Raw genomic sequence first — 23,825 nt, 5'->3', positions numbered from 1 at the left:
TTTATCATGGGTTGTAGTCCTTCGAATCAGTTCATTATCGTAACAGCTACTGAAAAACGTCTCTCACGATATGCTACCTATCGAGAGTGTATACAGACATGATAAGTGAGCTCACTCTCCTTTAGATTCAAACCCTGATGTTAAGTATCTATATCCATCCACTTATAAACAGAAAATCAAAACTATGTCTTAAGAACATTTTTTTATTTATATACAATTTTTTTAGGCCAGCCATGCTGTGCCAGTATAAACTAGTTGCCAATAGATGAATGCATGTCATACACCATTAGCAAATAAAATTAGTTTTTTTTGTCTTTATTAGCGAGACTTTCAGCCCGAGGCTGGCTCGCCTCGAAAATTAGAATGAAAACCAATAAACAGCATTATTACTAAAGCCGCAGGCGGTACGGGAAAACAGGGCAGAACGCACCCACGAACTGGGAAAAACTGTTTCACTCACAAAATCACTCATGAAATGTTTTGTAGGACATTTATGAATAAATTACATTGAAATATTAGTTATTCTTTATTGAGCAGCAATAAAAATATTGGACAAAATCACTTCATTTTCACTTGAATTTAACGATTTGCGATTCTATGACCAAACCCGTAAGATTTTCGTTAAGTTCGCTAAGATAAACAAATTACCATGCGTTCACCATAACTTCTCATGAAATTTGAGTCATTTTGCACCACCATTTGGGCGGTTAGCCCAGGTCCATTTTTAAAACATATTTTGAATGCGCCAGAAGGTCACAAAAACCTTGTTGTTTTGAACAGGAGATCATTGTGAAATGTAGCTAGTTTTATAAATTTGGCGTCTACACGTTTAAATAGTTTAGTAATCTTCATATTGGTGAAAACAGCGAAAAAGCTTATGGGCTGCATATTGGCATTTTCGACTCGACAACACGGTCTCGGACTCGACAACCACGCAGTCTGCGGAGGGTCCACAAATCGTCCTCCACCTGATCGATCCACCTTGCCTGCTGTGCACCTCGCCTTCTTGGTCCCGTCGGATCGTTGTCGAGAACCATTTTCACCAGATTACAGTTCGACTTTCTGGATACGTTCCCGGCCCACCGCAGTCTTCCGATTTTCGCTGTGTGAACGATGGATAGTGCTCCCAACAGCTGATGCAACTCGTTGTTCATTCGCCTCCTTCACGTACCGTCCGCCATCTGCATCCCACCATAAATGGTACGCAGCACTTTCCTTTCGAAAACTCCCAGTGCACGTTGGCCCTCCACGAGCATCGTCCAGGTCTCGTGTCCATAGAGAACTACCGGTCTAATAAGCGTTTTGTAGATAGTCAGTGGGGCCCTCCTTAGCCGTGCGGTAAAACGCGCGGCTACAAAGCAAGATCATGCTGAGGGTGGCTGGGTTCGATTCCCGGTGCCGGTCTTGGCAATTTTCGGATTGAAAATTGTCTGGACTTACCTGGGCATAAAAGTATCATCGTGTTAGCCTCATGATATACGAATGCAAAAATGGTAGCCTGGCTTAGAAACCTCGCAGTTAATAACTGTGGAATAGACTGGCCCAGATTACTATGGGGAGAAAAAAATGTTGTCGAATTCCAAGGGGCACCCCCCAAAATTGTGTCTTTGGGTGAGAAAATCAATCTCTGAAAATTTCAGCTCAATCGCTTGATGCATAAGCTGGCGCATTTGATTTGAAGTTTGTATGGGGATTTCAGCCAGAATGTATAGGAAAATACACCTCCGTCACTCATTCGATCTGGAAATTGGTTCTGATTGCTCGATTGACCTCAGAATTGCAAAAACGGCAGTTGGTATGCTACAGAACAATTTCACAGAACATTGCATGATGATTAAATGAACTTTCATATAATTTTCGGCTGATTTATTAGGAGCTGATTTGTGAATTTTTGGGTTTTTTGATCGAATCGCATCAGCCGAAACCTATATAAAAATTCATTTAATCATCATACAATGTTCTGTGAAATTGTTCTGTAGCATACCAACTGCCGTTTTTGCAATTCTGAGGTCAATCGAGCAATCAGAACCAATTTCCAGATCGAATGAGTGACGGAGGTGTATTTTCCTATACATTTTGGCTGAAATCCCCATACAAACTTCAAATCAAATGCGCCAGCTTATGCAACAAGCGATTGAGCTGAAATTTTCAGAGATTGATTTTCTCACCCAAAGACACAATCCTGGGGGGTGCCCCGTGGAATTAGACAACTTTTTGTTTCCTGGGCCAGTCTATTGTGGAAGTGCTTAATGAACACTAAGCTGCGAGGCGGCTCTGTCCCAATGTGGGGATGTAATTCCAATAAGAAGAAGAAGATAGTCAGTTTGGTACGGCGGCGAACTCTATTCGATCGGAGCGTTTTGAGGAGTCCAAAGTACGTACGATTTCCTGCCATGATGCGTCTCCTAATTTCTCTGCTGGCATCGTTATCGGAGGTCACCAGTGAGCTCAAGTACACACATTCTTCAACCACCTCAATTTCGTAACCACCAATACAAACTCGTGGTGGGTGGCTTACGTTGTCCTCTCTTGAACCTCTTCTTGTCATATACTTCGTCTTCGACGTGTTAATGACTAGTCCAATCCAATTAGCTTCGCTTTTCAGTCTGATGTAGGCTTCCTCCATGCTCTCAAAGTTACGTGCCATAATATCAATGTCGTCGGCGAAACCAAATAACTGAACGGACGGACTCGTTTCGATACCTGCCCTTCGTATTACCCCTTCCAAAGCGATGTTGAATAGCAGACACGAAAGACCATAACCTTGCCGTAACTCTCTGCGCGTTTCGAAGCATTAGCTTCGTTTTCGTGCATTAGCTGCCATAGCTGCGGCTTTGAAGTCGATAAAAAGATGATGTGTGGGCACGTAGTATTCGCGGCATTTCAGTAATACCTGACGTACGGCGAACACCTGGTCTGTGGTAGAGCGTTCACCCATAAATCCCACCTGGTATTACCCCACGAACTCTCTTGAAATTTGTGCTCGTCGACGGCATAAAATTACCTTGTACGCGGCGTTCAGCAATGTGATTGCGCGGTAGTAGCTACAATCCAGCTTATCGCCTTTTTGTAGATGGGACACACGACACCTTCCATCCACTCCTGCGGCAGAACCTCATCCTCCCAAACCTTGGTAATCACCCAGTGCAGCGCTCTAGCCAGTGCCTTACCACCATGTTTAAACAGCTCTCCTGGTAGTTGGTCTCCTCTTGGATCTCTTGGTGATTCGGAGACGGAAGTCGTATGTCCTGCGTGCGTGCTCCTGGGTTCATTAACATACCGCCACCGTTGTCTGTCACATCGACATTCAGGTGTTCTTCGTAGTGCTGCCGCCACCTTTGGATAACCTCACGCTCGTTCGTAAGAAGGTTCCCGTTTATGTCCTTACACATATCGGGCTATGGCACGTGGCCCTTACATGAACGGTTTAACTTCTCATAGAACTTTCGTGCGTTATTAACGCGGTACAGTTGCTCCATCTCTTCACGGTCTTGATCTTCCTGCTGGCGCTTTTTCCTCCGGAAAATCGAGTTTTGTCTGTTCCGCGCCCGTTTATATCGTGCCTCGTTCGCCCTCGTGCGGTGTTGCAGCAATCTCGCCCATGCTGCATTCTTCTCTTCAACTAACTGCTCGTCAACATTCGCCGTCATACCAGGTGTTTCTCTGATCTGGGGGCACCGTGCCTAGTGCAGCGACTTCAATATTTGCACTGTGGTAAGTGCGTACGTTCGTAATGTTGGAGAAAAATTTACCGTCGGAGGGCCATCGTGTCAGGTCTGTTTAGCGTCCCACCTAACACCAGGACTTGGGCTTGTGCGCTTTGAGCGGCACACGGTCGTTTTGGCGGAGCCTTCTTGCGGATACGTGCAGCTTTTTATAGAAGTTTAACAGAGCCCACTGTCAAACCCCACCATATCTGAGGTAGGCTCCACAACTCGTAGATGGCCTGGGGAGGGATCGTCAAGCCCCTGGGACATAGTCCCTGCTGCCCGCAGGGACTGTATGAGTAACGGGTTATTGAAAATGTTAACCGTACGAAAAAACAATTCTCTTTTTTCATTTTTGGAGGAAAGATTTTATCAATATTATGTTGATTATGGTTCGTAGACCGTAAACCTCATTGATTTGTCAATATCAAAGTTTTACCATATATATGTACTGCTTGAAGAACTTAGTGTTAATGAGTAACGATATCAGAAGAAAAAAAGAAGTGAACAACATACCGCATATGTCAAAACATGGGCCCATCAGTTAAACGATAAACTTTTACGTGGAAGATCGTTTTGCAAGGTGATGATTATTTGATTGTAAGACCACGCGACCAGTTCAATACGATCCGTACTAATAAAGTATTGATAATGTTGATAAGCAAGTTTATGTAGGAAAATTCTATAAAAAGCAATTTCTAAGCAATTTGTAAGTGTGGAATGCTCCTAAATCCATTTGCAGCGATCGATACAATAACAGTTGATGTGTGCATTAAAGAATTCTTGTTGCGGATGTTACTGTCCATTATCCGAAAGCATCATAGCACAGTAGTATTTTGGCCGGTTTTGATATCAGTGTATAACGCAATGGACACGTAATGTGGTATAAAGCAAAAAGAGTCGAAACCGTACGTAATCTATAAAGCATTCCCAGGAAAAACATATTTAAGCTTTTTGTGCTTTGACAAACGTACATTTGTAAAAGCATATTAAGGAGGCGGACTCCATCTAAATATTGAAAATGTAGCCATAGATCATTAATAAACGGCTACGCAGTCTCATACGATTAAAACGAGTTTTTTTTTTATGGTTAAATCTCACAACCGTCTTCAAAAATTGGAAAATGTAGCCTTAATCTCCGAATCTCCCACATAATTTGGAAGAATAATCGGTGATATCAGCCCAAACATTATTATCTCAATTTTCGAGACCAATTTAGAAAATATTTCAAAACGGAAAGCTCCTAATCGATTTTTTTATCTAATGTTGGATTTTTTGTCGATGATAATAACACGAGTTGTTCTGATATAATGACAAAATCATGGCTCACGCGAGTTCAGTTTTCTGTTATAATACGCAGGTATACTCCACACCGTTAAAGCCAATTCCTCTCGCAGAGCAATTGCTCACCACCAGACTAGATCAGAAAGTGTAAATGAGTCTGAACAGATGAGAGTTTTATAGCATCCGACACCGCCATCTCTAAACCAACCATTGAATATTGTCTAGTTCTGTCTATTATTGTAGTGCAAGTCGTGTGCAATAGCAGTGTCTACCAAAGTCCCTACGCTCATCACATTAAATGTTTAAACTGTAAGACAATTTTTATGTGAATTATGTTATGGCCGTATTATGTTTTTATGTGTTACAATTGTAGGATTACGAGAAGCCCTCCCTATGTGAAAAACGGCAAACTTAATAACGAAAAACGGTAGACTGTGTAGGTTATATTTTATTATGTTGTGTACCTCCTAAAGTCCATGTTCTTATTTTAGTTCACCCTTGAAAAAGTCCAAAAATACAGGCCGAAACGTCGGGCAAAACAAAACGAATCGTTTTGACTAAATTAGACTGAGAAAGCCACACAATAAAACACCAAATCTTCCAGTCGTATTTCTTTTGTAAAAAATCAACGTTAGATAAAAATCCGGCTCGATCGCACTATGGGCTCAAAAGTTTTGGCAAAATACAATTTTATGTATGCTCACTTGTTTTTTCGGGCAGTTAACTTTAACCGATTTACTCGCGACAAGACGCATTTGACGGGGAATTCTTTCCCTTTGTTTCCCTATTGAAAATCGGCTCGATCGCACTGTGGGCGCAAAAGTTATGACCAAAATACTATTTTTGTACAGTGGGGGGTCCCGTAGCGTAGTTGGCTACACGTTCGCCTTTTAAGCGAATGGTCATGGGTTCGATTCCCAGCCCCTCCACCAAACCCTTGTTAGTCAATGATATGGAAATGCTAATATCATCTTCCAAACTTGGACGTACATGTTCATGATAGCATTAGAGGTGAAAGTATAGAATTGATAGTTCCGTTAGGATACGGCAGGCATGAAGAATGTTTTTATAGAAGTCGAAAAACATTCTTCATGCCTGCCGTATCCTAACGGAACTATCAATTCTATACTTTCGCCTCTAATGCTATCATGAACATGTACGTCCAAGTTTGGAAGATGATATTAGCATTTCCATATCATTGTAAATCGTTTAACTTCACGTAGAAGTAACACACACGAAATCATTAATTTAGCCTTGTTAGTCGCCAGAAGCGCAGTCCGTACGGTGGCGTTTTAGGGAACGCGCCTCGCCGACACGACTGACAAAGTGACAAAAACTGTTCTTCTCGGAGGCATTGCTCCAACGTTCTTCGATTAATGGTAACCGAACAAAGCAACGATCACTGGATTCACCACATGGACAAATGAACGCAATTGACTCACGATTATATGAACTGGCAACGACAACAATAACGAATTGTGGATATCTAAAAATAGATTCTGTGTGGACTCTGTACAGCAGAGTACCACAGTAGATCACGGCACAGTAGCGGTTAAGAACACAGAGTGCCTACCAAATAAATATACGAATAAAAAAAAATTATTTTATACACAAAACCCGTGCAAAAAGCTCACTCATTTTTCGGCTACCTAATCTTAATCGATTTGCTCACGACAAGTTTGCAGCAAATTGAATTCGACGGAAAATTCTGTCATACTGTTTCCTATTATAAATCGGCCCGATCGCACTATGGGCTTGATTTTTAACCTTTCTCCTATACTAAATGTACCGAAAGGCCATAATTCAAATTGCTTTTATTTATTTTAAGTTTTCCAATAGTTATTATTCGTAACTCTTGTTGAATTTTTATTCTGTGGACATGCTTAAAACGTTGAAGTATTATTATAATAGTGATTGATTTTGGTTATTGCGTACCACGGTACCACGGTTGTTAACGTTAACCAACGAGTAAGATTTTTTGACAAATCAACTTCAACGTAAACGAAGAACGTTGAATCAACGTCAACGCCAACGTTGATCGCTCATTATCACCTAGGCGTGAAAAAAATTCTGCTCTTATCTCTTTTCGATTAAACATTCTTGGTTGTCCAAAAGGTGAGGATGATAATAATGATGCTAATATTCTGTTCAGATTACAAGCTTCATAAATAGTAGATTTTCTATATATAAAATAAAAAAAGTTGGCATTTGTATGACCGCGCATCACTCAAGAATAGACATCCCAACTAATTTATATTCGTTTCCTTCTTCTATTCTTCTATTTACGAGGAAAAATGTTAAGATGAAACTGGAATACTTTGAAGATCAACTCTCAATCTTTTCGATGAAATGGTTTTTAGTACAATTTGCATGAAATTTTTCCATTTTGATCATCTATCTTTATAAAACAAAGTTGGCATTTGTACGACCGCGCATCACACAAGAATAGAAAGCCCATCTTCTGCTAATTCACATTCGTTTTCTTCTTCTATTTACGATGAAACTGGAAAAATTTCAAAATCAATGTCGATGAAATGATTTTTCGTACATTTTGTATGGGAATTTCAAATCTTGACCATTTGTATATATACAATACGAAGTTGACATTATCAACCGATAATGGAAAGATCGATATGTGCTAATTTTTGTTTGTATACTTAACCATTAGGAAACATGTTATTACAAAACTTTAAAAAAATGAAAAACATTCTGAAGAACCAATTTGTTTTCTAGATAAATTATGTACGCAACAAATTGTATCAGAAAAATGATCAATTTTTGACGAGACACAGTTCGCCGGGTTAGCTAGTATAATATAAAACGATAATATAATATGTGAATTTTGACATCAAGATACTGCTGGTTGCTAGGTTGCGAAGGCCGACGGAGGTCCTTCGTAGCTTAGTTGGTTAAAGCACCAGTCTAGCGTACTGAGGGGCGAGTTTCGAGTCCCATCGAAGAGAAAGTGGTTTCCTCCAATACATTTTTCAAATCAATATCTTCCACATAATGTACATATTCACATATGAGCTTTCAGAACATTGTAGATTACTTTTAATATTTGCAGAATATCATTCCAAAAGTTCCATTCACGCCCCAATTTGGTCTGCCTCCGATTTCGTCTACCATCAATTTGTTCAATTCAATGTTCCCTCGGATTACGGTACTAACATTTTTTCATGAGATGTGGAATTTAGAATTGGCTCGTCCTTTGGCTGAATTTTCGAAACTACTGGAAATATCGTAATGAAACTCACGCAGTGTAAATAACACATGCTGAAAAAAATTCCATTAAAATCAGCCCAGCAGGCGAAATGTTATCAACTTTTGAAAGTGATGCAGTTTGATTCCGTACACGGTGTACAGTACGGTACGGTACACCCTGTACGGTACACCCTTTATCTAACAGTCTCTAGAAAATTTGAATTAAATGTGAATGAGACGTTCGTCATTGATTTAGTTGCAAGAGGATCTGTATTTTTGAAGTGTTTCACTTTCACGCAATAAAAACTACGAGAATCATGATAAAATAATGAAGTAAACCAACACCTCCTGAATCGAAATCAGTGGACGGATTTCGAATCAAGGGATGAAATCCGTACAGCTATTTGTTCATTTAGTTTTAAAATCAACGCACCACAATTCACTAGACTATCACTGTAAATAGTTTAATACCTTGAGAAGAGATTCGTTTGATTTGTATTTCGATGAGCTTACTTTATTCATTGCAAATTGCAACCTGGCACGGCAAATGCTGGGTAAAGCGTACCATTGGTACTTCGCGTACCTGAAGGAATAAAATAGACCCCATCTCGCGGTCCTTAGCCTCTTACCCAGCAACTCCTATCCCTACCTCCCCGCGGTGCTGGCCGGGATACGAGCAACCTTAGGGAAGATCGGGTAACCAACCCTGGTGGGAACTATGGTCGTATGCTGACAGGGAAGGGGGGGTTTGCTCCTCTCCGGAGGTGCAAATCTTATTGAGCGTCTGTTCTCCATGTCAGGATCGGCTCACAACAGCGTCTGTTCTCCATGTTAGGGGCGGCTGATCATCGTCCGAGTGCCAACGAGGGACTCTAAGTGAAACTGTGCACCATGGTCAACCGGAAATAAGGAGGAATGGTCCTCCGGAAATTTAGGGGGTTTGGTGTCAGGCCCTGCAAGCCAGCCTTAAAATCATAAGCAACGAACAATCAACAAGAGAGTACGGACCGGAACCATCGGCGAAGACCACTGCGACGAAAAGGGACTAGTGATTGGAAACTCGGTTCGTGGAACTGCAAATCTCTCAACTTCATCGGGAGCACACGCATACTCGCCGATGTGCTCAAGGACCGTGGATTCAGCATCGTAGCGCTGCAGGAGGTTTGTTGGAAGGGATCAATGGTGCGAACGTTTAGAGGTAATCATACCATCTACCAGAACTGCGGCAACACACACGAGCTGGGAACAGCTTTCATAGTGATAGGCGATATGCAAAGGCGCGTGATCGGGTGGTGGCCGATCAATGAAAGAATGTGCAGGTTGAGGATCAAAGGCCGGTTCTTCAACTTCAGCATAATCAACGTCCATAGCCCACACTCCGGAAGCACTGATGATGATAAGGACGCATTCTACGCGCAGCTGGAACGTGAGTACGACAGCTGCCCAAGCCACGACGTCAAAATCATCATAGGAGATTTGAACGCTCAGGTTGGCCAAGAGGAGGAGTTTAGACCGACTATTGGAAAGTTCAGCGCTCACCGGCTGACGAACGAAAACGGCCTACGACTAATTGATTTCGCCGCCTCCAAGAATATGGCCATTCGCAGCACCTACTTCCAACATAGCCTCCCGTATCGGTACACCTGGAGATCACCACTGCAGACAGAATCACAAATTGACCACGTTCTGATTGATGGACGGCACTTCTCCGACATTATCGACGTCAGGACATATCGTGGCGCAAACATCGACTCTGACCACTATCTGGTGATGGTTAAACTGCGCCCAAAACTATCCGTCATCAACAATGTTCGGTACCGACGACCGCCGCGGTACGACCTAGAGCGACTGAAGCAACCTGATGTCGCCACTGCATACGCGCAGCATCTCGAGGCAGCGTTGCCGGAAGAGGGTGAGCTCGATGGGGCCCCTCTTGAGGACTGCTGGAATACAGTCAAAGCAGCCATTAACGACGCAGCGGAGAACAACGTCGGGTATATGGGTCGAAGTCGACGGAACGATTGGTTCGACGAAGAGTGCAGACAGATTCTGGAGGAGAAGGACGCAGCGCGGGCGGTCGCGCTGCAGCAAGGTACCCGGCAGAACGTGGAACGTTATAGACGGAAGCGGAGACAGCAGACCCGCCTTTTTCAGGAGAAGAAACGCCGCCTGGAGGAAGCGGAGTGCGAGGAGATGGAACAGCTGTGCCGTTCTCAAGATACACGCAAGTTCTATCAGAAGCTCAACGCATCCCGCAAAGGCTTCGTGTCGCGAGCCGAAATGTGCCTCGATAAGGATGGGAGCATCTTGACGGACGAACGTGTGGTGATCGAAAGGTGGAAGCAGCACTACGAGGAACATCTGAATGGCGCTGAGAGTACAGGCAGTGAAAGTCAAAGCAGCGGATGACTACGTCAGTTCAGCGGACGATGGAAGCCAACCAGCCCCCACCTTGAGGGAAGTTAAGGATGCCATTCAACAGCTAAAGACCAATAGGGCAGCTGGTAAGGATGGTATCGGAGCTGAGCTCATCAAGATGGGCCCGGAAAAGCTGGCCACTTGCCTGCACAAACTGATAGTCAGAATCTGGGAAACCGAACAGCTACCGGAGGAGTGGAAGGAAGGGGTTATATGCCCCATCTACAAGAAAGGCGACAAATTGGAGTGTGAGAACTTTCGAGCGATCACCATCCTTAATTCCGCCTACAAAGTGATATCCCAGATCATCTTCCGTCGTCTGTCACCATTAGTGAACGAGTTCGTGGGAAGTTATCACGCCGGCTTCGTTGACGGCCGCTCGACAACGGACCAGATCTTTACTGTACGGCAAATCCTTCAAAAATGCCATGAATACCAGGTCCCAACGCACCATCTGTTCGTTGATTTCAAGGCGGCATACGACAGTATAGACCGCGTAGAGCGGTTATGGAAAATTATGGACGAGAACAGCTTCCCTGCGACAAAAGTTGGACTGGTGGTGAATGCGTCAAAGACAAAGTACATGCTTGTGGGCGGAACCGAGCGCGACAGGGCCCGCCTGGGAAGCAGTGTTACGATAGACGAGGATACCTTCGAGGTGATCGAGGAATTCGTCTACCTCGGATCCTTGCTAACGGCTGACAACAACGTTAGTCGTGAAATACGAAGGCGCATCATATGTTAACGTCGGGCCTACTACGGACTCCAGAAGAAACTGCGGTCGAAAAAGATTCGCCACCGCACCAAATGTGTCATGTACAAGACGCTTATAAGACCGGTTGTCCTCTACGGACATGAAACATGGACAATGCTCGAGGAGGACTTGCAAGCACTCGGAGTATTCGAAAGACGGGTGCTTAGAACCATCTTTGGCGGTGTGCAAGAAGACGATGTGTGGCGGCGAAGAATGAACCATGAGCTCGCCCAACTCTACGGCGAACCCAGTATCCAGAAGGTAGCTAAAGCCTGAAGGGTACGATGGGCAGGACATGTTGCAAGAATGCCGGACAGCAACCCTTCAAAGATGGTGTTCGCTTCCGATCCGGCAGGTACGAGACGGCGTGGAGCGCAGCGAGCGAGATGGGCAGACCAGGTGCAGAACGACTTGGCGAGCCCCACGAGAATATTCGAGGATGGAGAGATGCGGCCTCGAACCGTGCATTGTGGCGTCAAATTGTTGATTCAGTGTTATCTGTTTAGATGTTAACTAAATAAATGAAATGAATGCAACCTGGAACTCCGTGTTTGCAGCGCGGCGAATTGTTTTTTGTCATTTTTATTTCAAAGCCTGCTTTCTATTGCAATGGCCAAAAATTTAACTGACAAATATATAAATAGGATACGATTAATTATTCATATATTTATTACTTTTAAATCTCTTTAATTCATTGATATTTCATGAGGTGGACGGACTTCGGTGCTGTATGGATTTCGGTCCCCCACGGTACCTACAGCACACCACAGTGCAATGCACAGTGGGGAAAAAGTGACCCAAAAAGGTACCTATTTATTGCGGCAACTTGCTGCGGCAGAGAAATACCCTTCCTTAAGGGAAAATTCACGACAAATCGATTGGTGCTATTTTCGTTCACCGGAAATTATGGGAACTGGCCGTTTTGCCCCATTTACCCATAAAAAACATATTTTTTCTATGGGAGCCATACTTAAAAGCCGATTGCGGCTAACTACTCCTATGTTTACTGATGCTATTTTAGTGGAGAATAAGTATGGTATGTATTCCGACCCTAAATTATGACTGCAAGTGGCTGTTTTGCCCCGTTTACCCCTAAAAAACATATTTTTTATATGAAAGCTATACTTAAAAACCGATTGCGGCTAATTACTTCTATGTTTTCTAATGTTAATTTTGTAGAGAATACGTATGGTAAACATTCCTGCCCTGGGTCGTGACTGGAAGGGGCTGTTTTGCCCCATTTTCCTCTGAAAAATGCATTTTTTCTATGACAGCTACTCTTTAAAACCGATTGCGGCTAACTACTCCTATGTTTACTGATGCTATTTTTGTAGAAGATAAGTATGGTATGTATTCCGACCCTAAATCATGACTGCAAATGGCTGTTTTGCCCCATTTACCCCTAATAAACATATTTTTTATATGGGAGCTATACTTAAAAACCGATTGTGTTTTTTCAGTTTTTAAGTATAGTTTTTTAGGGGTAAATGGGGCAAAACAGCCACTTGCAGTCATGATTTGGGGTCGGAATGCATACCATACTTATTCTCTACTAAAATAGCATTAGAAAACATAGAGGTAGTTAGCTGCAATCGTTTTTAAAGAGTAGCTGTCATAGAAAACAAGCATTTTTCAAAGGAAAATGGGGCAAAACAGCTCCTTCTAGTCACGACCCGGGGCCGGAATATTTATTATACGTATTCTCTACAAAATTAACATTAGAAAACATAGGATTAGTTAGCCGCAATCGGTTTTTAAGTATAGCTCCCATATAAAAAATATGTTTTTAAGGGTAAATGGGGCAAAACAGCCACTTGCAGTCATGATTTGTGGTCGAAATACATACCATAATTATTCTCTACTAAAATAGCATCAGTAAACATAGGGGTAGTTAGCCGCAATCGGTTTTAAAGAGTAGCTGTCATAATAAAAATGTTTTTCAGAGGAAAATGGGGTGAAACAGCCTCTTCCAGTCACGATCCAGGGTCGAAATAAATACCATACTTATTATCTACAAAATTACCATTAGAAAACATAGGATTAGTTAGCCGCAATCGGTTTTTAAGTATAGCTCCCATAGAAAAAAATATGTTTTTTAGGGGTAAATGGGGCAAAACGGCCAGTTCCCATAATTTCCGGTGAACGAAAATAGCACCAATCGATTTGTCGTGAATTTTCCCTTAAGGAAGGGTATTTCTCTACCGCAGCAAGTAGCCGCAATAGGTCGCTTTTTCCCCACTGTGCAATGGTTGCAAAAGACCATTTCGAAAAATAAGTGCCAAAATAAAGCAAAAGGTTCCCCTCTTTGTTTTGTTTTATAAAAAAAATCTTTACTTTGATTTAAATAAAATCTTGAAAATAGATTATCTCGATATCTTAAAATTCTCTTTCTGTTAGCATCAAAAATAAAAACTAAAAGTCCAAACAGGTGCGTTGTTCTTATCTAAATAAACTAATTGAACTAGATAGTATACGGAGGCAGCACACCAGTCTGCAAGTAATAGTCTCCATCGACACGGCTACTGTACACACCCATTTTCGATTGCTTACCAAACAACCCTAGAAGGCAAGTCGAGCATGTTCTTCCCATGAAAACATTGCTTGGATTCAGCGCGTATCGGAACAAAGAATGCGCGTGGATATGGCTGCAAAGTATCGGCTCAGCAAATTCCGCATTCGAAAACAGTGGCAGCACGCAGTTCGGCTGTGGCACCATTCCATCATTCGGGTAGAAATTCTCGTGACCATCTGCCACACAAACGCCCCAAAAGCACCGCGAAGTGACAATCATCTGCACGTACTTGGCATCCGTTCTGTCTAACCGTTTGGCAGTTCCAATGTCAGTTGGCATTTTGAACATTGGACTAGCGGGATCGAGTCCGTAAATCGCGCTGAGCTGCCCGCCCAGGGCATAACCAGTTTGTCCTGCAATCTGTGCCCCCATACTGTGGCCAACTATAGTGATGCCGTTCAAGGAAAAGCCATTCGCAGTTACAAATGTGATGAACTGGGTGAGATAGCTTGACACTGAGAAGGTGTGCTGGAAGGCGAAATAATAACCGAAAATAGATAGATTGCCCCAGTCCACCACGCAAACGTTTGTGTCGAAGTATGTGAGGTAATCCGCGGTCAGACTTTTAATCCAGTTGCGGTTGCCATTGTCCATCCAGCCATGTATGATGAACACTAGCGGCTTAGAATTAGATATTTTCGAAGCTAAGTTACTGTCGTCCAGCATAGTCTGCACCAGGTTTGGATTGTTCCTGAAAAAAAAAACGACAGTCTACGAAACTAATTCTGAATAGATTTAAGTTCGTCTTACCGATTTCCGCACAAAAATTTTATATCCACGGATAGTGGGTTACCGGTAGAATTTCCTTCTATTATTAACTTAGTTCCATTAGCCAAAGAGCCGAATAAAAGATCCATTAGTTCAGCGGCATCGTAATCTGTTTCGGCAGTGAATATGTTCAGTAGTCCAGCAGAAGCTCTACCACCGAGCAAGGTGAGCAATAAAAAGCTTAATAAATTTCTCATTTCACTAGTTATTAGTTGACGATTGCACTACACTACACAGTATAGCCTCTTCAATTCTATAACATGCACGAAAATATTTCCTTTATATTGAATTGTCATAAAACAGAACTCCACCGCCCGTTCCGATTTTATTTGGTCAGGTGCAGTTATTTGCTAGTGTGAAGTGAACTATCTGTGGTTCAAGGAACTATTAGAGGCGTTCTTGGCATTGAACTAGTTATATGGTGGGGGAGTGGAATGTTTCGAGGAGATCGCATATAATGCGTTTTGATGATACAAACATTGAACAACGACTGCTTGCACAGCTGCATATTGGTATCAGTACGCACGTGACTATATTTGAAGCATTCTGTTCAAGGTATGGTATGGCAAATCATCGCATTGTCTGCTAACGGATTACCAAGTTGAATGGCCGTAATGAATAGCCATCATTTATCAAAATATAATTAAACAATTGTAACACTAATTGTAATACACAATTGTAATGCTAACAATTTTTCATCGAATACAGTTTAAACTTGTTATTTTTTAATATTTAGAGAATTTCATCATACTTTTGTTTTCGTTTTGTTTGAATAAAACTTTTATCGTGCATTTTACGATCGAACTGACATAGGAAAAGCACTGGAAAAAGCAAATACATTTCATTCCACCAGATTTCAAACACCGAACGAATCAAGATACTTAGTATGTTTGATGGATAAAGGCGACATTTTTCAAAAACTTTTTGGTTCTACTGCTGTGCAAAATTTACGTACTAGCCGTTCCATAACGTTAGCTTGGTTCGTTTTTGCGCATAGTATCGAGTAAATCCTCCCAGAGTGGTAATATGACTGGAAACGCACTTCTAAGCGTTTTTATGTATTATGTGCTCCAATTAATCTGGGATTAATAGATGAGAGTGGTAACCAACATATTTCTCTAGTCAATGGTATCGATAAATTGACATTCACGAATATTTATCGAAAATGCACAGAAAAATGTTGAAGAGTTTTCCCAGACGTTATTACTTGTAGCATGAATATCGGGAATATTCGTATTACGCCGCAGGACCGTCACATTGCACTTAGCCACCTGCTGGACGATCACTATAGCATCCCTTGATATAGAGAATCTTGACATGAGGCATCATATGCATTATTTTCAGTGAAAACTGGATATGTGATCTTTGGTGTCAAGTTACTCTATATCAAGTGATATATCTCGCAGTCTGAAAGGCATATAACAAGAACAGAAAATCAACAACAAACTAAACTATATCGTAGTCATGAATGTGTAACCCAATGAATCACTCTCGGAAAGAGGTGATTGATTTCGCGAATATTATTAAGGCAATGTTGATATTATTTTCAATCGTGAATATTTCATGAATAGATTATGAAAAGCAAAAACATGAAGGGTTTCTTGAACTATTATTATCACAGGATTTTACGGATATTCCAAGAGTTTCCGGGAAGCTATCATATGGGATTTGAATGCCATAATGTGCCAAAGTGTTGGTTCCACTCTCAATATTAGACGTCATGAAAAAAAAATCGCGCGTTTCTAAGATTAATTTCATAGAATGCCGATTTTATGTTTTCTGAAGCAAGTAAAGATATGTGACGCATAAACCTGATATAATGTGAAAAACACTTTTGTTATCCTTTGATGATATCCGGGAGAGAGTATGCGATATTGAAAAAAATCATGGACTAAATTCCGATGAATCAAGCTGAAATCTGACAATGGAAAAATCAAAATTTGTTAAAAAAACAAATTGAATAAAAATTGTAGAAATTAAATTTCAAAAAGAAAATTGTTATAAATAAGTAACGCTTCTTTCTGTGTTTCGCACGTTCCAACGATTCCTACTGTTATAATAACCTTCCACACAATCCCAAAACCTCCCGTGGCACCTATGAGAGGTCGTAGAGTTCTCTGAATCTTTCTTAAGTAGGTGTCCAACTAACCATCCTTCCCCTTCCTCAGCATTCGCAAGGACGTGGCCAGGACAGATCTCGACTATTGGAGAGTGCATTGCTTCCATCTAAGAGATAGTGATTAGTACCAAATCAATATCTGAGGTAACAGATGAAATTGCTACTAGTCTTGGCTTGTACCACCTACGAAATTGTGCGAATTGCTCAATGTTAATGCTAAGTGTCTCCTCGACCAAACGTACTTTCGACGAAATATCCTTCCAGCCAGGCATTTGATTAAAATAGTGTACCAAGGATTCTATTTTCAATGGAAATTTTCATTGCTTTCTATTGATTACTAGCAGACCCGCCAAACTTCGTCTCGCACAAAATTAATAAGTTAATAACATTTGTTTCTATTTGCTTGATTAATTCCTGAGTTATGCAGACATTTTATTTTCATTTGTATGGAAGCCCTCCTTTCTAGAGGGGGAGGAGTCTTGAAATATTTCAAGAACCTTCCCCAGCCCAGAAAACCGTTGTATACAAAATTTCACGCCGATCGGTTTATCAGTTTCCGAGACAGACAGAAATTCATTGTTTTGTATATATATTTGTGAAATATTATTATTTCTTATTTTGCTTGTTTAAGAAATAGTTTTGTAGAAGTTTTTGAGATTATTTATTTTTAATCTCAATCTATTTATGAAAATTTTGTTTTTTTACGACGGAAAACTTTGATTTCAGGAAAATCTTTAATATTTTTGGAAAATTTTACATTATTTACGGAAATTTTAAATTAGGGTATCCAATCATGGTTTGAACCGAATGGTGGGTTTCAGATGAGCCGTCAAAATAAAATTGATTTATTTCATTAAAGGGACATGTTAGAACTGCGATTTCTAGTTTGTATGGAAGCTTAGTACATTATCTTTCTAAAAACATCCTGGGAGCACATATTTATGCTTAGTTTCATAGAAAAAACTTAATAATTACATAACTTTGATTCGTACCATGGTTTGAACTACACTGTTCATGGATTGAACTAAATTCGTACCATGGTTTGAACTACTGCAGCAGCCAGCAGCTCCTAAATATGTATAATAATAATCACATGCATGAAACGCTGAGGAAATCTGTAGAAATGCAAATTTGTTTTACTATTCATCTTCTCGCATTCGATTAGTAACTCGAAACATGTGAAAATCGTCTAAATTATTGATATGAAAATTGCGATTTTTTCATATTGGAAATGTAAACAAAATGCTCCAGCTAGGCGCATGCAGCGCTCCTAGCGGACAGCAGCAAAACATGACTGCATTTACAAGTTCAAACCATGGTACGAATTTAGTTCAAACCATGATCAGTTCTTACCTTGTATAAATGTTACTATTTTAACTATTTAAAACTGTTTCTCAATTGTATGATGACGTCAATCGATTACAGATGAAAATAGCGTTCTTTTGATATATTGATCTCACTCCTGTGTCATAAAATGCGTTCTTTACGAGCTTTTTGAAATTATGCCACTGGTGGGGGAGATTTGGCGCAAATTCAGGACGTTTTTAAATCGCTTTATTTTATTACTTAAACAATATGTACGAATGTTTAAATAAACTCTATCACTTCCAGTATACCTAAATATTCTATTCATACTGTTTTAGGTTGATTTACTGCCAATGAGATGGTAATTTCTACTGATTTCAAAATGGTTCAAACCATGATACGCTTTTCACTAGTTCAAACCATGATTGGATACCCTAATTCTTCTTATTAGCAGTACATCCCCACACTGGGACAGAGCCGCCTCGCAGCTTAGTGTTCATTATGCACTTCCACAGTTATTAACTGCGAGGTTTATAAGCCAAGTTACCATTTTTGCATTCGTATATAATGAGGCTAACACGATGATTCTTTTATGCCCAGGGAAGTCGAGACCATTTCCAATCCGAAAATTGCCTAGACTGGCACCGGGAATCGAACCCAGCCACCCTCAGCATGATTTGACTTTGTAGCCGGGCGTCTTACATTTGATTTCTCTTTTTCGTGGCAAATTCCTATTTTTAATGGGGTGTTTATATTTTATCCATGAAACTGCGATGCAGCTGTTATTTCAGGAGTATCGAGAGTCAGTGTTTTATTTTAGCTTTTCTACGACACAGCTAAGCTAAAACAAAAAATGAACAGTTGTCCGTTTGTTTTTTGTTTTCTTGAGGGAGAACAAAATCGGACATTGTTTGGATTCAAAAATGTTTGCTTCGAAAAATATTCGTGAAGGATGTGAATGGTCTGCTTTGTTGAAAACAGTGTACACAAGATGTACAAAGCACTGAATCTTGAACCGCCATTACAACAACAAATTCTAATAGTCAATAAATAGCTATTTGATTAAAAAACAATTTAGTTTCGTATCGTGCGTCGTTTCGAATCAAAATGGGATCAATTAGAAAACCAATGTTAATGAATGCCCTCACAGAAAGCTACTTTGAAACTATTGAATAACTATTATTATTATTTACTCAGCCACGCAATCTGCGGAGGGTCCGCAAATCGCCTTCCACCTGATCGATCCATTATGCTCGCTGTGCACCTTTTCTTCCAGTGTCCGTCGGATCGCTATCGAAAGCCGTTTTCACCGGGTCACTGTACGTCCGACACTCTGGATACGCGCCCGGCAGTCATCCGATTTTCCCGGTGTGAATGGTTGTAATGGAGCTGTTGCAACTAGTACACTATGGGGCGGCTCCATACAAAGTGGAGGCGAAATTTTTTTTTTGTTTTTCCGCATTTTCTGATAGTATTCTAGTAAGTTCAACATAAAATTAGTCATATCTATGTATTTTCATCGCATCCGGAAGTTGTAACAAGTATTTAACCCAGTAATGAGCTACGTATTCCTGAACAATAAACTTGAACGTTTGTTTTTATTTTAGGAACAGTTCAAATGCAAATCAAAACTAGAATATTGTTGCTGTGTCTAAGATTAAATAGGAGAGATGGAAGTTCCCTCCCTCCTAGCCAAGATCTGACCCCCCTCCCCATGTTTTATAAATATGTTGTATAATAACATTGTTTTATCAATCAGGTATTTTGGTGAAGAGTTATTTGTCTACCAAGCCTTCCCCTCCCCCCACACATACACTTATATACGCCACCCCCCCTCCTTTCTGAAAATATGTTTTACCTTACATTATAAATCATTCAAACTAGTCGAAAGGTATATTCTTTAACATGTTTCCATTATTTTTACTGGACACACAGGGCCGGATTTATGGGGCGCCAGGGGGGGGCGTGGTCCCGGGCCCCCACAAATCTTACGTACCAAAACCAACCTTTTTTGTACATTTTGGGGCACCCACATACCGTCGGCCCCGGGGCCCCCTTCCGGCTAAATCCGGCCCTGTGGACACATAACAACATCTTTAACTAAGTTGATGATTTGTCTCTATTGTTTATACTGCAAGGATTAATATACTACAACATAAAACTTGGTGAACGTGGGCACAACCGTGGGTAGATAGATGTGGCCTCGAATCGTGTCAAATTGTTGATTTAGTATTTTTGTTTAGATGTAGACTAAATAAATGAATGAAAACATAATTTTCATTGATAAATTGTCATAATTCTATTCTTCGCCCCCTCCCCAATCTTCGCCCCCCTTATAGAACATTTATTGATTATTCTATTATGTTTACAGCAGGCCTTTTTGATGGATGAATAAATTGAAGAGCTACAAAGGCTATTAAGTTGGCGTATACAGGATTCTTTGAAAAGTAATGCTTCCTAATAATTGCACATTTTGAAAATAGTCATGCCCGTTCTGTGTGTAATTTTCTATTTTATGAAAACGGCGCGAATTTTTTAACACTGAGATTTACGCATTCAAGCTGTGATATGCATTCAGAATATTTCATAATAATGATTTAGAACATGGCAGAAATTCATACCAAAGGTATAATGACGTTAATTCTACCATTTTATTTGATTTTTATCCGTTTTTAGAAGTGGCGAAAATTAAAGCAATTGCTACACGTATTTAATTTTCGCCCTCTGGCGAAAGTCCATAATCGATTCTTTTTGTTTTGATGGCTTTAATTTTCGCCCCGTTTACAAAACTGTCAGAATTGCCACAATATTTACTCCCATCAAGAAAGTTCTTCAGTACGGTTGTTATTCCCCTATCATCAAATGGATATCAAGGTAAATATCTTGAATAACCAGGATTATGGTCATCGAGAGAGGTGATTTATCAATTTTTCTGATTTCAGAGACCGAAAAAGTATGGCGAGTGCTACACACCGGAGGTGCTCTACACCGCCGTTTTGAAGGTACAAAATCACGAAATGAGTATACGAACGGCAGCAAAGCATTTCGGAATTCCACGCTCTACCATTCGATCTCGTCTTAAGAAGAAAAACCAGAAGCAGATCCGTGCTGGCCCAGACACAGCGCTACTAGCAGATGAGGAAAATGAAATAGAATCGTGGATTTTCGACATGCAAGATCGCGGATACCCGATCACGAAAAATTGGTTATTGGACAGCGTAAAGCAATATCTGGACGCTAATAATCGCGAAAATCGATTGGTGAATAACAGACCTGGTAGGTGTACTCTTGAAATCATGTAACCATGGTTATCATTCATAGTTGCCTTCCATAACAGGACGTACATGGCTGCAGCTTTTCATGAGACGTCATGCGAAAATCACTCTGAGGACTCCGGAGTTCATAACCAATGCTAGCGCAAAGGTGTCGTCTTCCGACATATTATCATGGTTCCGCAAAATCGAATCATATCTAGCATCACAGAACTTCCTCGACATTTTGCAGGATCCGAGCCGGATTATAAACGGGGATGAGACGTCTTTCCAGCTAAACCCAAAGAGCAAATCCGTTTTTGCTCTACGCGGCAGCCGGAATGTTTACGATATTGAAAGGAATTCCAGTAAAGTAAATATCACCACCATGTTTTCCTTCTTCGCTTCTGGCGAAACAATCCCACCCACTATAATCTACCCCTATAAAACTATTCCAAAGTCGGTAGCTGATGGTGTTCCGCCTAAGTGGGGTATAGCGAAATCCGACAATGGATGGATGACTGCTGATGTCTTTCGTGATTACATAAGGAACGTTCTAAACCCGCATCTGGAACGAAATCAAGTAAAGAAGCCGGTGATTTTCATTACCGACGGGCACAGTAGTCACATCAATATCCATACATCTATAATGTGTCGCGAAATGGGTATTATATTAATCGCATTGTATCCCAATGTTACCAGAATCATGCAGCCAGCAGACGTCTCCGCGTTCAAACCGCTTAAGACTGGGTGGACAAAAACTATCGAGCATTTTCGACGGAATAATCCAAATGCCGCAGTGACAACCCAAAACTTTGCATCAATTCTACAAGATTGTTTGCGTGAATCACTGACAGTGAAGTATATTAAGAACGGATTCAGAGCTTCAGGACTATTCCCATGGAATTACGAAGCAATCAATTTCGACAAGTGCTTGGGAAAGAGTACGGTTCCATTGGTAGAAACTCCGGAAATCCAAGACCCACATGATGATGGAAACTCGAACGGAAACGACCTACTAGTGGCGAAAAGGGCCATCGAAAAGTGTGCGGAACATATTGGGAGCGACAAAATTAAAAAATTAAAAAAAAAGTGATTTCGTGTGCTTTGATAACGACGACGAAAAACTCTACATAGCATTTACACCACTTTGCAATCCAGCTTTCCGGATATCATTGAATCGGTTACAACGAAATCGAATCAAGATGAGATTTTCTGTAACTTTGATTATACCTCAACAACCGAAGTCACCCTTGTATCCACAGAAGTGCAAGGAGAATTGAGCATTTCAACATATGAGGCAGATAACCCCGTGATGCGAAATGAGACTGTTGCATCTGGCGAGGAAATGCCAGGAACATCGGTGAGACCTTTAAAAGATTTTTTGAATGTACCACCCACACCTCAACGAACAGCTAAGAGGGAGTACAAATCGAAGAGATATCATGTTCTTACATCTGATGAGTTCATCGAAGAGTTCAAGCAAAAAGAGGTCGAGAAAAATCGTGTGGAGGCAGAGAAACAGAATAGAAGAACGAAAAGAGAAGAGCGTAAGAAAGCCCTTGAGCAGGAAAAAGAGGAGAAGGCAAAACTGAAATTACTAAAAGCGAAGGGAGAAAGCAGAAAGAAAATCAAGAAAAAGAACCGAAAAGAAAACACAAACCAAAACGTATTGTTGTTTGAACTGGCTAACAAGCTGAAGAATTGAATTTTTTATTTTTGGATTTTTAATAAAAGTTGGAACCGGCATATCTATTATTTATGTATATGTATATATCTAGACCAACATTTGAAAAGGGCGTACCAGCCAAAATTTATTCCTTCTGATTCTTCGTCTACATACAAAGCTATATATGTGGATGAAGAATCAGAAGGATTAAATTTTGGCTGTTACGCCCTTTTCATATGTTGGTCTAGATATTATTTTTCATCTCAAGATTTTTTTGTCCTGGACAAAAAATGCCTATCTAAATTGATTGTATTTTTTCCACCTTGAATGATATCTCGCTTAACTTTTCAAAAGGTCCTAAGTAACATTTTTTTCATGAATTAATTTGAATAGCGCAATCAACAGACCAATATAAAAGCTTTTGATTGCACTACTCAAATTAATTCATGCAAAAAATGTTACTTAGGTCCTTTTGAAAAGTTAAGCGAGATATCAATCCTTCCTTTCGTCTTTTTGATTTCAGATAAGTCCGTTATAGACATTTATATGTATTTTAGAAATTATATTTTAGTACTTTGTGACCACTCCTGGGTGTTGTAAGGCTAATTTCAATGTGGTAACATGGTAACATGGTTTAATCTAATTGAATGTACGCCTTTGGCTAGGGGGCGAAATTATAGAGCAAAAAAGAAGCGAAAATTAAATTTGAGGGGTCGAAAACTAAAGCATGCATTGATTCGTAATAAACGTAAACTATTTAATTGTTTCAATATT

General features: G+C 40.6%; 2 protein-coding genes across 4 annotated transcripts in view; both read right to left on the bottom strand.

Annotated features, from left to right (window-relative positions):
* Window positions 1-23,825, bottom strand: part of LOC134211072 (cell adhesion molecule Dscam2) — a 531,807-nt gene that overhangs the window by 236,863 nt on the left and 271,119 nt on the right. The gene's annotated exons all lie outside the window — the stretch shown is intronic.
* On the bottom strand, window positions 13,609-14,926 carry LOC134215364 (pancreatic triacylglycerol lipase-like). The gene is made up of 2 exons (XM_062694573.1): window positions 14,690-14,926; window positions 13,609-14,630 (listed from the first exon to the last, which is right to left on the bottom strand). The coding sequence occupies exons 1-2, from the start codon at window positions 14,902-14,904 to the stop codon at window positions 13,829-13,831; spliced, it is 1,017 nt and encodes a 338-aa protein (XP_062550557.1). The 5' UTR covers window positions 14,905-14,926; the 3' UTR covers window positions 13,609-13,828.

The sequence above is a fragment of the Armigeres subalbatus genome, chromosome 2 (genome assembly GCF_024139115.2).
Source record: "Armigeres subalbatus isolate Guangzhou_Male chromosome 2, GZ_Asu_2, whole genome shotgun sequence".
Taxonomy (NCBI): domain Eukaryota; kingdom Metazoa; phylum Arthropoda; class Insecta; order Diptera; family Culicidae; genus Armigeres; species Armigeres subalbatus.
The sequence above is the reverse complement of the archived record's forward strand: the minus strand, read 5'-3'. Positions and strand labels throughout refer to the sequence as shown.

Bases quoted from the DNA above. Each gene is read 5' to 3' on its own strand.
- LOC134215364 (XM_062694573.1), bottom strand. From the start codon at position 14,904: ATGAGAAATTTATTAAGCTTTTTATTGCTCACCTTGCTCGGTGGTAGA. The intron at 14,631-14,689 runs GTAAGACGAACT...TTTTTTTTTCAG, and splicing joins AAATTTTTGTGCGGAAATCG to GAACAATCCAAACCTGGTGC.